Raw genomic sequence first — 14122 nt, 5'->3', positions numbered from 1 at the left:
TCATATAGAAAAAAGCTCCAGAAGGGACAAATGTGTTTTATGAAAAGTGTTCAACATCTTTCTAATAATTGTACAGTAAAATTTATGAGGTTGTGAGTTGATTGATAAAATGAGATATTGATAGCATTGCTGTTGTCTTTGTATTGTTTTATTTGCATTGTAGTGCATGGTGTGCACTACAGTACTGTCCGTGGCTATTGATTTTTGCAGTGAGAAGGATCATGGTGTAATTGAAGACCACAGAGCTGTTCCAACCTAGTGCATACACACTCACACATACACACACAAGGAGAAAGAGGAGAAACTGCTTCCGGCGGTTAAGAAGCTGGGCTTACAACCAGGAGGATGCAAGTTCCAATCCCAGGTGTGGCACTGTCATTGTACCCTTGATCAGGGTACTTGACCTAAACTACTTCAGGAAATACCCAGCTATACAAATGGATATTAGCATATGTCAACTGAGATGTGTAATTCATACTCAATAAGGACATTTCCCCAGCAAACAAAGACCTTTTTCCATAACAGTTCCTGTCAAAAATGTTTGTATGCAATTTTAACTGTCATTTTGTTTTTGAACCATGAAATTTAAGCACTTCAGTAATGTATATGGCTGCATGAGACTATTTCACAGAAATGAGACTATACCACAGAAAATTGTTTCAGCACAAACAGTGGGACATTTCCCTTTGCTCAGTGATTGCACTGTCAGAGTGGAGTTGCTGATCTTTGTGATAACTCTCCCTCAGAGTGGAGTTATTGTTCACTCTGATCACAGTGTGTCAGAGTGGAGTTACTGATCTCTGTGATCACAGTGTGTCAGAGTGGAGTTACTGATCTCTGTGATCACACTGGGTCAGAGTGAAGTTATCTGTTGTCACACTCTGTGAGGCTAAGTAGAACTTGAGCCCCCAGCCAGCAGTAACTACTACACTCATCATGGGTTATTCACTACAACCATCTAAACTATTCTTCAGTGTTTCTATCTGTTGTGGAATTTGACCCCCACCCCTGCAGGTGTAAAATTGTATTGGGTCCGAGTCTTCCTAATGGGGTTGAGTGGGTTCAGAAGGGTAAAATCTTCTTTGATCTACTGATCATACTCTGAACCATGGACGTTTCTAGCTATTGAAAAGATGCAGGGCTAAATCAAGTTTGCCTGGGGCTTGTCTTTTTTTTTGAAGGGAGATCGGCATCGGTAGGCTGGGGAGGTTTTATCTACCTTTATAATAAATAAATATTATCACACTGGACGTTGCAAGTCAAGTTCCGCTCTGTTAAACAGTCTATCTGTTGTTTTGCTATAAACACCTCCTTTTTCAGGGCAAAAGTATTTGGGGCTAGGCTTAAAATATCTGCTTAAAATATCTATAGCCCCGAATGATCGGACCTAACGATGCCACTGCTCTGAACACCAAAGAACTGTCACTGATCACAAGGCTTGCGCCAACTCACTGACCAAATCAGAGAAACACCCAGCTGGGAAGGAGTAGGGTAAGTGTAGAAATGAGGTGAGTATTCACAGTAGTGTAGAGCAGTGGTCAGGGTGCACCAGTGAGTCTGCCCTGCTTCAACAGTATGTATAAGTGCCACTGTTCCCAAAGCTAGAATCACTTCATCTTCCAGGGTGAGGGAGCGCCAAAACACACTACCGTAGTACACTGAAATGGCCACCAGGGGCTCCCTCAGTACATGCAATGCACCACCAGAGATACGCTACGTAAACTGGGTTGACTATGTAATCTCAGCACACTGCAGCAATGTATAGCAGCAGGAATGTCATTTTCTGCCATTGATCAGAGCCTGGAGCTTTTTGTGCTGCTTTCATACAGTACAGTTACATACAGTGCTACATAACAACTGCCTTCAACACACCATAGTTCCACAATACTATTATGTCAACTTCATTTATCAGTAATGACCTTTGGAAAGTGCCCTTGTGTATCTCTAGGCATACTGTGGCTATTTCTTTATTCTAGAATACTTTGCTTTATGAATGAGAATGTGAAATCAGACGGTCACAACCAGGACAGTGAAGATGTGCAGTACACTTCAGTTCCAGTGGCAGTTCACTGTTCACTGTTACCTCAAAGGAAAATAAAAAATGTGGAAATGTAGGTTTTTAACATTAACCTGCATGGAACATCCAACCAGAAAGCAATTGATATTTCTGGCTTCACTAAATCAGTTGTATATTCAATCTAGGCAACACATATTCTGGAGCATTTTACATTCAACACATTTGCACATTTAAAAAAAAAATAGAACCTGTAAACCAACAGCATGACCTGCAACTTCACTGATCAGAGAAAGTGGATGGTATTTGTATGGATCAGCCATTAGGAATACATCACATTACATTACATTCATTTAGCAGGTGCTCTTATTCAGAGCATAACAGAACATAAGTATATCCTTTCAAGTTGAATGGGCAATAGTGTCAGACCAGGCTAACAACACTCCCAGACCAGTGAGTGTGAGGATAACACTATCCAAACCCTACCCTATGTTAAGTTGGGCAACCTGACTAGGCAAAGGAAGCCAGGTATACTGCCATACATCACAGTCACTAGATCAGAATACCAGTAACTGATCTGATTAATCATCAGTAAATCATTGAAAAGTTGAACATGCATATTCGTGATCACAACAGCTCTGAATATTATCTATACTGACACTGACTGATTGCTGATTGATGTAATCTGAGTCGTGGGTCAACGTCTTTTATGAAAATGGAAAGTTTGTGTTAACAAACATTCTGCTGATGGCTGTAAGCCTGAAACATTAGTGATAATGTCTATTTTCAACAGCATGTGGAGGATATGTGAATGATTTGATTTTGATTTTCCAACTGTCAGGAATCGGATATGAACATATTCGATCAGATGAAAATTCTTGGATATTTTTGTCAGACATGAGAGTTCCCCTCTCTGTTCCCCAGGGTACCACTGTTTTCCTAAAGTTGTCTTTATGCTCTGAAATCCATGTTCTTTTGCTTCTGTAGCTTCTCTGTTGTGTGAGGGCAGAGGGGGCCAGGGCTGTGGCAGGGTCCCTGTGATTTTGGAAGTTGCTGAAATTAGTATTATTAAAGTGAAACATAAGACATTACTCAAAGTTAATATGGAAGGGGATAATTGTTAGATAATAATGAAATTTTCTGTCTCCAGGTACAAAATGACACATAACTCATCTTTGGTGTTTCTCTGGCACGCCATTTATTGACAAATTGATTTTTATGCACCCTGCTAGGGATTCATGGTATTTTACAGTGTTTTGCTCCATTTTGCACTAAAAACATGCTTTGATGAGCAGAAGCGTCTGAGTCATTACAGCTTTGACAGCAGCACTGTGCTTCCATTATCACTACAACCAACCAATCAGAGCACAGATATTCACCACCAGGTAGAATACTAAGATTCATCACAAGCACAATTACATTGTAGATCTTTAACATTCATTTTACATAATTTCCAATATTGTAAATCTATTAAGCTGGAGTGTTATGATTTATTATTTTTTTTTCCACTTCCAAAAAATATAGCTTATACTGTGAACAGGTCAAAATGCTGGTACTGTGTGACTACATGGTAAACCCTGACAAATAAAACAGTGGCAGGATAGAATATTCTGTAAAATATTCTTTGGAGAGACTACTAGCATAAGTTCACAGGAGAAAGATCCAAAGTGACTGAACACACTGAGTTGGAAATCATTAGCATACTTCCAAACACACACACACACACACACACACACTTCCACACAAACACACACACACACACACGCACACACACACACACACACACACACACGCACACATGCAACTGCATGCTCACATGCACACAAATCTGAGCACAAGTTCTCACAGATGCGTACAGGCATGTCTGCAGCCAATGACGTTTTTCTCTCAGTATGACTGAGATTGGGGCTAGTGGCTCACACAGATGACATTATAAATTTGACTACAAGAAATGCCACTTAGCCAGTCCCCATGGTAACCACTCCTCACTCTATCTGACGTATTGACCTGAAGCAATCAGGATGTGTTGAGGCGCATATATTTCTTCTTTCAGGATCTATGTTAATAAACAAATGATCAAATACTACAAAATGTGGATATCTGTCAAAACCGAAAAAATGTTGTGTCTCTGTATGGACTACTTCATTTGCAAATTCTAGCCCCTAAACCATAACCCAATCAAACTGTGTCTAATGTAGCACCCAGAACAGTAGTATTGCCATAGAGCACTTACAGCACTATTCAAAGGCATTAGCCTGTCTCATAGTATAATCCAATGTTCCTGACTAAATATAACCATATTAACCCTGCCCTGTAATAACCCATCTCTAATGTCTAATTATGGAAAATCTGTGTTCATTATGGAAACACACAGACAGAATCACTGTGAACAGATTCAGAGGGATAACAGAGCTGCATATCTAAATGCATCATAAAGTGACAGTCACAGTTTCTGTTTCCTGTGCCTCTTCAGGCCCGCAGATGGCCCAGCCCCACTAGCCAATTAACAGTCAGCAGAGGGTCGGGTTGCTGCGGTAACGGGGCGGTCCGGCCTATGAGAGGCAGCAGGTGGAGGACTTCTGCGGCTGCTCCAGAATGGACTCGCGGCGCAGGTCGTCGGGCACGGCCCCTCCGGGACCCCACACGTTGAGCTCCCCAAAAACGCCGGTTTCGATCATCTCCTCCTGCCAGGGGATGGAAATGTTGCCCGAGGCGAACTCGTCGAAGAAATTCTTGTCTTTGTCCTCCAGGTTCACCCCCTTCACCGTGGAGAAGGCCCCGACGTCGTCCAGGTCCTTGGCGTACACCGTCTTGGAGTCGGGGATAAACGGTGGTGGCAGGATGCCTACCAAACGCAGAGTGAGCAGTTACAGGCAACCCCCTACCGAACACGTTCAGACTCAACACAACTTCAGTGCCTGAACACAAGTGTTAGTCAGTACACGTCTGCTTGGACAGGTGAGTGAGGAAAGACAAGTGATAGAAAACATAGATGTGTTTAGACAGAGGAATAAGGAAAGATGTGATTGAGCACAGACAATACAAGTCTAAGTGAGGACAAGTTCCTTATTTTTGTGTTTGATCTTGAAAACGGCAATAGTAGCAAAATAGTTAAGGTATACAATGGAAGGTATAAAATTCTTTAAGGTGTAAGGAACATCCAGCCTTGAGCAGATATCTAGCATACTAAATTTAACACATATATATATATATATATATATATATATATATATATATATATATATATAATCAAGTTATACATGTGGGAAATAATGTAAGGCAGGATTGTTTCACAGGGTGTACTACGTTACAGTATGTGCAATATGAAAAAGATTCTTCACTGAAGCAGTCGAAAAAACATAGAATGCTGGCATTTACAGCAAAATGTATTGAATACAGATTAAAGGAGGTTATACAAATGTTATGCAATTCCTTTGTCCGACCACATATAAAGTATTATGCCTGGTTCTGGGTACAACACAATCAAAATGAAACAGAAGCTCTCAAAGAAGTAAAAGACTCAAAAGACAGTATCAAACACATATATTCTGACAAGAGCCTTAAAATAGTTAAGCCATTAATCTCAGCAAAGAAGCAACATTATTAATTAAAAGGGATTAATAATGTGGACTAAAGATGCTATTTCAGTCGTAACTCACAGGCGGATACAGGCAGAAATGAGTTTTCACACCAACACAAGGAAGTATTTTTTCCACAAAGGAGGTTATTATATGAAGGAATAGCTTATCACGATTCATAGCAGCGTTTGTTGAGATCATTAGAGTGTTGAAGACCAGGTTTGACAATGCTAGACGCACTCCAGAACACAGGTATAATGAGCCCAGATGGGCTGGATGTCTTGGCATTGCATTAGTTACACAGAAGTGAGTGAGTACAGGTGATGTGGGTGTCTATGAGGACCATGCAGAGGTATGCCAGTACCTGCGTCCAGTTTCCTCCAGTTGATGGAGCTGAAGAAGGGGTGCGCCCGCATCTCGTCGCAGCTCCCGTTCTTGAAGCCCAGCCGGGCGTCCACCTCCTTGGCCAGCAGGCCTTCGCAGATGGACTTGGCATTCTCACTGAACTTCTCCGGATAGGTCACCGGTTCCTTAATGATCCGCTTCTTCAGTTCCTTATTCTCCACCTGCGCGGATTCATCGCTATGATTTCATCAACACGTTTCAGCCATGTAAAAACTGCAGGTCTATCAACACGGTTCAAACACTTCAACACTGCAGGTCCATCAACACGGTTCAACCGCTTCAACGCTGTAGATCGATCAACACGGTTCAACCACTTCAACACTGTAGATCTATCAACACGTTTCAACCAGGTCAACAGTGCAGGTCTATCAACAACACATTTCAACCAGGTCAACAGTGCAGGTCTGTCAACACGGTTCAACAGCAACAACACTGTAGATGGTTCCCATTGTTCCCAAATGTACCATTTATTTTATTAAGACAGTTTCCAGATCTCCCAATACAAGCATTCAGTGCAAGGTGTTCATTCCCTGTCATGGTGTTGCTGGGCAAGCAAGGTAGAAAACAAAACAAATAATAATATTGCATCTGCATGACTTGGGACACACCCACTGTAAAAAATGACATCACAGGGGGTGGAGACAGAGAGGAAAATGCACTTCCTTTCTTTTTCAGTGTCCCTCACTATCGTTGACCTGCTGAAGGTCACTGATACCTGCACAGCTCAGCCACGGACACAGTAAAACTGAGAGACAGACGGAGAGACAACTTGGACTGAAAGTAGAGAAAAACAGGTCACCTTCTCTCCTCTGCTCCTGAAGGGGCCCTTGGCTGCAATCATCTCAAAAAGAGTGACCCCCAGGGTAAAGTAATCCACAGAATAATCATACTCCTCCCCTTTCAGCAGCTCCGGGGCCATGAACCCTGTGGGGACAAGGGCTTAGGGTCAGCATCTAACAGAACATTTTAGAGTCAGTCTGTACCAGCACAAGCTATATTCATTCTCTATCAGAACATTTTGGAGTCTGGCTCTATGAGCACAAATTAGCCAGCCTCTACCAGAATGTTTTAACCTCAGAGCCAGCCTCTACCAGCATTAGTAATAGTCATTTTAGTTCATTAGATCAGTAGATCAGGTCACTTAGAACATTTAATTTAACATCTAATTTGTCTAACATGTGCTGGAAATGTCAGCCTGTGGCAGCTCAATCAGAGTCAGGAGTCAGTTACATTTAGCTTCAATCAATACAAGAAAGGTTCAACCTCTAACAGAACATTCTGGAGTCAGTCTTAATCAGAACACGTGTGAGTTCATTCTGCCTCATTGAACGTCATTCAGCACAAATCAGAGTCAGCCTCTAGCAATATAAAGTTAAACCTGGACTGTAGCAGCCTAATTTAATGTCCATCTATATAAAAATAGGAGTTACCCTCTACCAGAGCATGCCAGTTTTTATAAAGAGACTCAGAGACAGCCGATTGTCAGGGAGATATTCTGTCACATCAGAAATCAACCTCTCAGCCAGGAGTAGGACATGGCTTTGAGACATTAGACTGTTGAGACACACCTGGAGTTCCAGCGTAGCCTTTGATCTTAAACTGGTCGTCTTTCATTTCCACTGCCAGCCCAAGGTCAGAGATACGCACGTTACCTGAGAGCGAACGTCAGACAAACATGAAGCAAACGTCAGAGGTGTGCGTGCGTCACCTGAGAGCAAACACTGGAGCTCCTGGTACAAACACAGCGGCGGGTCTGTTTTCATTAACATGGCGTGTGTGCGTGTGCACATGCATGCGAGTGTGTGTCTGTATGCATGTGGTGGTGGAGTTAGCGCGTGCAAACTATCACCAGATGTATGTGCATAAGTGTGTGTGTGTGTGTGTGTGTGTGTGTGTGTGTGTATGTGTGTTAGTGTGTGTCGGTACGTATGGATCTATAAATAGTGGGGGTGTAGTTAGTATGGGTATGTTTTGATCAGATGTACAGTATACATGTATATGTGTATGTGTGTGTGTCTCTATATGCATGCATCTATGAGTAGTGGGGCTAGAATTAGTGTGTACGTTATGATCGGATGTATTTGTGTGTGTGTGTGTGTGTGTGTGTGTGTGTGTGTACCTTCATTGTCTAGCAGTACATTTTCTGGTTTCAGGTCTCTGTAGATGATTCTCTTCTGGTGGAGGTGCTCCATGCCGTTGATGATCTGAGCAGCATAGTAGCAGGCTCTCGGCTCCTCAAACCCAGGGTTATTCTCATCCACATTGTAGATGTGGTACCTGCCACGACCACACAATTTACCAACACAGCCACCCACATGCATTTAGTCATAATAAGATGACAAACCACACCATACCATCAATGTAAAAAAAAATGCTAACTACATTTATTCAAATAAAGGAAGACTACTCTGAGTCTTCAAATGCAGTGTCCCACATATATCTTGTATACCAGACATGGTCGCCACAGACTGACTTGATTTGCCAATACATTTTTTTGTTTTTTATAACTCCTAAAATGATAAACTAAGATCTTTGCGTATCCACTGAATTTTGGAGATCTTGCTTGTGCACATGAGCATGTAAGTTATGGAGTGTGTGGGTGTGTGAGTGGGTATGTGGTTAGATGTGTGTGTGAGTGTGGGAGATATGGGTGTAGGTGTCTGGGGATTATTGTGGTGTAGGAGAATTACAGAGGCATGTAGGCTTATGGGTACTGTTGTTTGGACCTGTAGTTGATTGTGTGGGTGTAGGTGTGGGCATGGGTGTGTGTTTGATCATGTGGAAGGGTGGATGCACGGATGTGTAGGAACGTACCTGGTCTTGTAGGTGTGTGGGTGTTTGGTTATTTGTGTGAGCGTGTAGGTGTGTGGTTGTTTGTGAGGACTTGTGGGTGTGTGGGTGTGTTGTTATTCATGTGGATGTGTGGGTGTATCGTTATTCGTGTGGGTGTGTCTTTATTTGTGTGCCTGTGTGTTTGTTTATGTGGATCTGTGGTTGTGTGGGTGTGTTGTTACTCATATGGGTGTGTGGACCTGTGGGTGTGTGGGGATGTGGTTGTTTGTGTGGGTGTGTGGGAGTATGGGTGTGTGGTTGTATGTGTGGATGTGTGAGTGTGTGGGTGCAGAGTTGCTCATGTGTGTGCAGGGGTGTGTGGGTGTGCGGATGTGTAAGGCTTCTCACCTGAGGTCTCCGCCGTTCATGATGGTCATGACGAGACAGAGCTCACTCTTGGTCTGGAAGGCGTAGGCCAACGACACAATGAAACGACTGTGGACACGAGCCAGAATTCTCTTCTCCACCATTGCCCCCTATAGGAAGAAGCAAGAGGTGCAAACAGAGGAACATGTACTGAGAGACTGCAATCAATGCAACAAATGATCATGGCTCCAACATTACTGAAAAGAATAATATCCCAGGTGATTTATACTTAAACTTATATATTTAAACTTGTCTGCACTTTAAGCTCAGGACTGACAGCTTCAAACCCTTTATCAAATAACAGGAGGTGAAACACCATGATGGTGGCTTTTCTCAATGTCTATATGAATGGCATGTGTGATCACAGAGCTGTGTGTTACACTTCTCACTGAGTGGAGTATGATTTCCCAGGGTGAAATAAATACTCTTGTATTGTTGATGCTGCTTTGGGTGTGAACATTGCTAGCAACAAATGGTGGGCACACCAGACATTGACCTCATTCACTGAAAAAATTCAATGCCTCACATTCACACTGTAATTACACAGTCATACACACACAAACTCACACTAATTATGCATACTCTCCCATATACACACAGACACTCACATACCGATAACACTCTCAATCACAGACACATTCAAACACACACTCGCACACATGTACACAAACATTCACACACACACACACAAACACATGCACACACACACATATAAGAAAGAGATGGAAATAGAGACACACATGTAGTGGTTCATGATTGAATTTTTCCTGCAAATATCTGATGCGGAAATGTTATGAAACATTGTTATGAGCTCTGTGCCTTTGTCCAGCGACACGCTCAGGGTCACATGCCAGGGATTTCTTTAATCGCACAGTTTCTCCAGCCCAGCGCCCTTGTCATCACAATCCAGGAGACATCCGTTCCATTTTTAAACGCGTTGGACATGGCATTTTGTAATGACCCGATTAACAGGCAAGTGTTCTACACGTGGGTGTGGCATGATCTGTGAGCTGAGTACCAGTGGAAACGCTGACATAACCAGGCAGCACCGATGAAAAAAAAAGTTGTGATGCGTAATGCCAATGACTCATCCCTCTGTTGGGCAGAAATGCCTGCGCTGAGATCCGAACTAACAGCCCTCACCGATGCCCACTGCTGCCATTAGGCTGGCTCCAAACGTGTGTTTAGTAGATACTTAAAGCTTTCGTCTAGATTTACATTATTAATTATTAGATATTAACTGAGAGAGTGGATGAAGATATAGGACGGTGACTGTTACCTAACAGTTCCAGATAAACGTGAGCAGAGCCAGCAGGATTGAGGATTGACTGACAGCCTTATGCAACAGGACAGGTCACGTGGACAGTGCCATCATTCAGCTGAAGGTGACAAGGATGTGCAGGAATTTCTGGACGCTCACTGGGCCTAGGTGAAGCCTTGCCCATCAACTGAGAATGGCCACTCACTGGAGGTGTGCACCGCTGTACTCTGGGGTACAGACAGTGGCATAGTGGTAAAGATCAGGGTTCAAAACTGAAAGGTTGCTGGTTCGATTCCCTACTGGGAATTGAACCAGCAACCTTTAACCCTGAATTACCTTAGTAAATATGCAGCTGTATAAATGGATAACATATAAAAAACTGTAACCTATCTAAATCACTGTGGATAAAAGCATCTGCTAAATGTCAATAATCTAATGTAATTCTTGTGATCATAGCAGACATGCCACACTTTATTCAGATTCATGTGAGGTCATACAATGCAGCTTGGTTAATGCATGGTAAAGCTAAGGGGGACCTCACCAGAGGTTCTCTCTCAGGTTTGGTTCAGCAGGGCTCCCTCAGTGAAAAAGTAGACAGAGACACATGGATGTTTCTGGCCAGCAGTCATACCACAACTGTCTGATAGCTGAAGCTAAGAAGGGGTTGAACTGGATGGAATGGAAGACCTCCCAGGAAAATCAGGTTTCTGCCAGAATTAGCTTTGGAGTGCCAGTAGCACCAATGCCATGCGCAGTCATTGGAACCATGTGCTGTAGGAGATGCCATCTTTTAGATGAAAAGTTACACCAAGGTCTTAACTCATTATGACTCATCGTGACTTTAAGTCAGATCTCCTGGCACTTACTACAAAGTGTAGGGGGGGGGTCAGGGGGTTGGGGGGTCAGGGGTCCCAAGTGTCCTGGCAAATTTCCCACTCAGGCTCTTTCAGTCTAATCATCCATAGTTTCATTAGCCAAAATAATTGCCACCCTTTTCACCTCAGTTGGTATGTGGTGAGAGTTCCGTCACAAAATGGCTGTAATATATCTCCTGGCTGGGAGTTAGACAGTGGTGATTGATGAAACTCACCCTGCCTTCACTGTAGAGTAAATAATCATTATTATTATACTCTCTAACTCCCCTACCTGTTGAGCTACACTTTCCATCAGCCTTAACAACAAGAGCTTCGCAAAGAGAGATGCCCCCTCACTCACGTTACATTTACATTTATTCATTTAGCAGACACTTTCACCCAAAGCGACTTACATAGGTTACAGTTCTGTACAACATTATCCATTTATACAGCTGGATATATTTATTGAGGCAATCATGGGTTAAGTACCTTGCCCAAGGGTACAGCAGCAGTGTCCCAGCGGGGATCAAACCTGCAACCTTTCAGTTACAAGTCCTGCTCCTTAACCACTATGCCACACTGCCGCCCACGTTATCCATCAGTCCTAGTAACAGCAACTCTCCCATAAATTCACAGACACATGGATGTGTCTTTCTTTCCAAATAGCAGACACACATGCTGTGTAGCCTCACCTCATAGCCATTCCTCTTCTTCAGCCTCTTCTTGCCAAGCTTTTTGCAGGCATACAACTTCCCTGTAGCCTTCATCTGGCAGGCTGACACCTCCCCGAAGCCCCCCTTCCCCAGGATCCGGAAGTCCAGGAACCAGTCCTCCCCAACGGGCTGCATCTCCAGCCACTTCCACTGCAGGAAGCGCTTGAAGTACATGGTCTCCAGGTAGAAAGTGAAGGGCACCTCCTTCAGGAAGTCCATGACGTTCACCAGCGTCTCCGCGAACAGGGTATCCCCGGCCTGCTCGTGCACCTCCTTCACCTTGGTGATGCCATTCTCGGGCAGGAAGGGGCAGAAATACTTGGCGGAGGGCTCCATGTAGCGCTGGATGACCTTGGCGGCCTTCTGCACGCGGTCCTTGTCCTCGGCGGTGTCATACTCCTCAATGTCCTTCCACAGCCGGCAGGGGCCCTTGTACTCGTTGGCTGACTCCAGGAACTCCTGGAAGAGCCGCTTGCCGATGGGCTGCTCCACGCAGATGCTCTGGAACTGCAGGTCCAGCGTCTCCTGCAGGCCCTCGCACACCGTGATGTGGGGCAGCTTGAGCTTGGCGAAGTACTTCTTGTCCCTGTTGGAGGCCGGGTTGGCGGAGCCGTCGAAGCTGCCCCGGGCGGAGATGTAGGCCGAGTTGGCCACCACGGTGGTCAGGCCACCGATATCCATGGTAGCTGGGGGAGGGGGGAGTGGCGCACGGGTCTGGGATGGCGGAGCTGCTCAGAGATAGAGCATTGGAGCCCAGAGGCAGAGAGACACAGAGAGGGGAGGAGAAAGACAAAGAAACAGAAGGGGTGACAGTAGCAAAGACAGACAGAGAGACAGAGAAGAAGGGGGCTGCAAACACAACCCCCTGAAGGAGAGGGGCAGGCAGACAAGCAGAGACAGATGAACAGACGTCCAACAGCGCACGGGTGAGAGGGTTACAGCACTCACTGTCTCCAGCACAACCTACAGCCACAGTGTTGTGCTCAGTGAGAGGGGTTTAAGCTCTCTGACACACACAGATATGCCTGACTCAACACCTTTCTGTAAAGCCTTTATCCTCTAACTCTATAATTCCTCCCATATTAAGCGCTAAGGACTGGGATACAGCCCTCAGGCACATGCAGTGCTGTTCCTTACTCCAGTCCACCAATCAGAATCTGCAGCCCTGAGGGAACACACACACACTTCATCCACCTGATTGGAGGACTGCGAGGCTGCATCTCTACCACTTACCCAGGAACGGCATCCACTCTTAACCACATTGACTGTCACGTGCCGTACATCATGTGTAGGAAAACCTTCACCTATCCTCCAAAAACTGAAAATTGTTTATGAATTGTATTGCTAAATTTTTGTGCAAACGTTTCTGGGATCTCTTGATTAAATCACTCACTAACGTACCAATAACAGATCTGTGTAAATCAATTTCATTGCAAACAGCTTAATTGTAATCGTCTTGAACCAGCTAAACAGCTCAATTAATTGGCCTCACCTGTCTAATTAAATGGTAGTGTGTGTGTGGCTAGAGAGCAAGCTGAATTTTGTTTGAGAAGTTTGGTTGTGTTTTTGCTGTTTTTTGTTGTTGCTAATTTTTTAAATAAAATTTAAAGCCTTCTGTTTGGTTTTGTGAGAAGTGACAAGGTTCAATGCCAGCTTCTCCACACACAATGCTTTGGCCTTGCCATTTTGGTCTCGTACATGTTTTAGCGCAAGTTAAGGAAATAATTAGAAACAATGTTATTACATGATTTCTCTGCCTTGCAGATTTCCTCATCCATGGTGATTTACAGAGATCAAATCATAATTTACATATTACCCGTTTCTACAGCCAGATATATTTTTTGAAACATTTCAGGTTCCTTACTTGAGGGCATTGGTCTACCTGAGATCTAACTGGCAACCTTTTTTGCGCAGTTGAAAGTCATGCACAAGGCTTAGTTCTGAGAGCAGACTATCCTGAATGACCCCATTACAACACCCTGCTTTGACTCAATGGTTAGACTCTCCCATTTCAGACTGATCATGTCCTGAAGGTTTTATGCATTTGGCAGGATTCTGTGCACCCCCTGTTGCCATGGCAATGAGTGCCGTACCACCTC

At 43.9% G+C, this 14122-nt stretch overlaps 1 protein-coding gene across 1 annotated transcript; it reads right to left on the bottom strand.

Annotated features, from left to right (window-relative positions):
- Window positions 1-4566: 4566 nt before the first annotated feature.
- Window positions 4567-12704, bottom strand: LOC118789020 (rhodopsin kinase GRK1-like). Its single transcript, XM_036545297.1, has 7 exons — window positions 12003-12704; window positions 9178-9305; window positions 8117-8274; window positions 7566-7649; window positions 6797-6921; window positions 5957-6158; window positions 4567-4859 (listed from the first exon to the last, which is right to left on the bottom strand). Exons 1-7 carry the CDS (start codon window positions 12702-12704, stop codon window positions 4567-4569), a joined length of 1692 nt encoding a protein of 563 aa, XP_036401190.1.
- Between the last annotated feature and the right edge of the window lie 1418 nt (window positions 12705-14122).

The sequence above is a fragment of the Megalops cyprinoides genome, chromosome 14 (genome assembly GCF_013368585.1).
Source record: "Megalops cyprinoides isolate fMegCyp1 chromosome 14, fMegCyp1.pri, whole genome shotgun sequence".
NCBI lineage: Eukaryota > Metazoa > Chordata > Actinopteri > Elopiformes > Megalopidae > Megalops > Megalops cyprinoides.
Note: the sequence above shows the minus strand (reverse complement) of the source record. Positions and strands in the feature narration are given on the sequence as shown.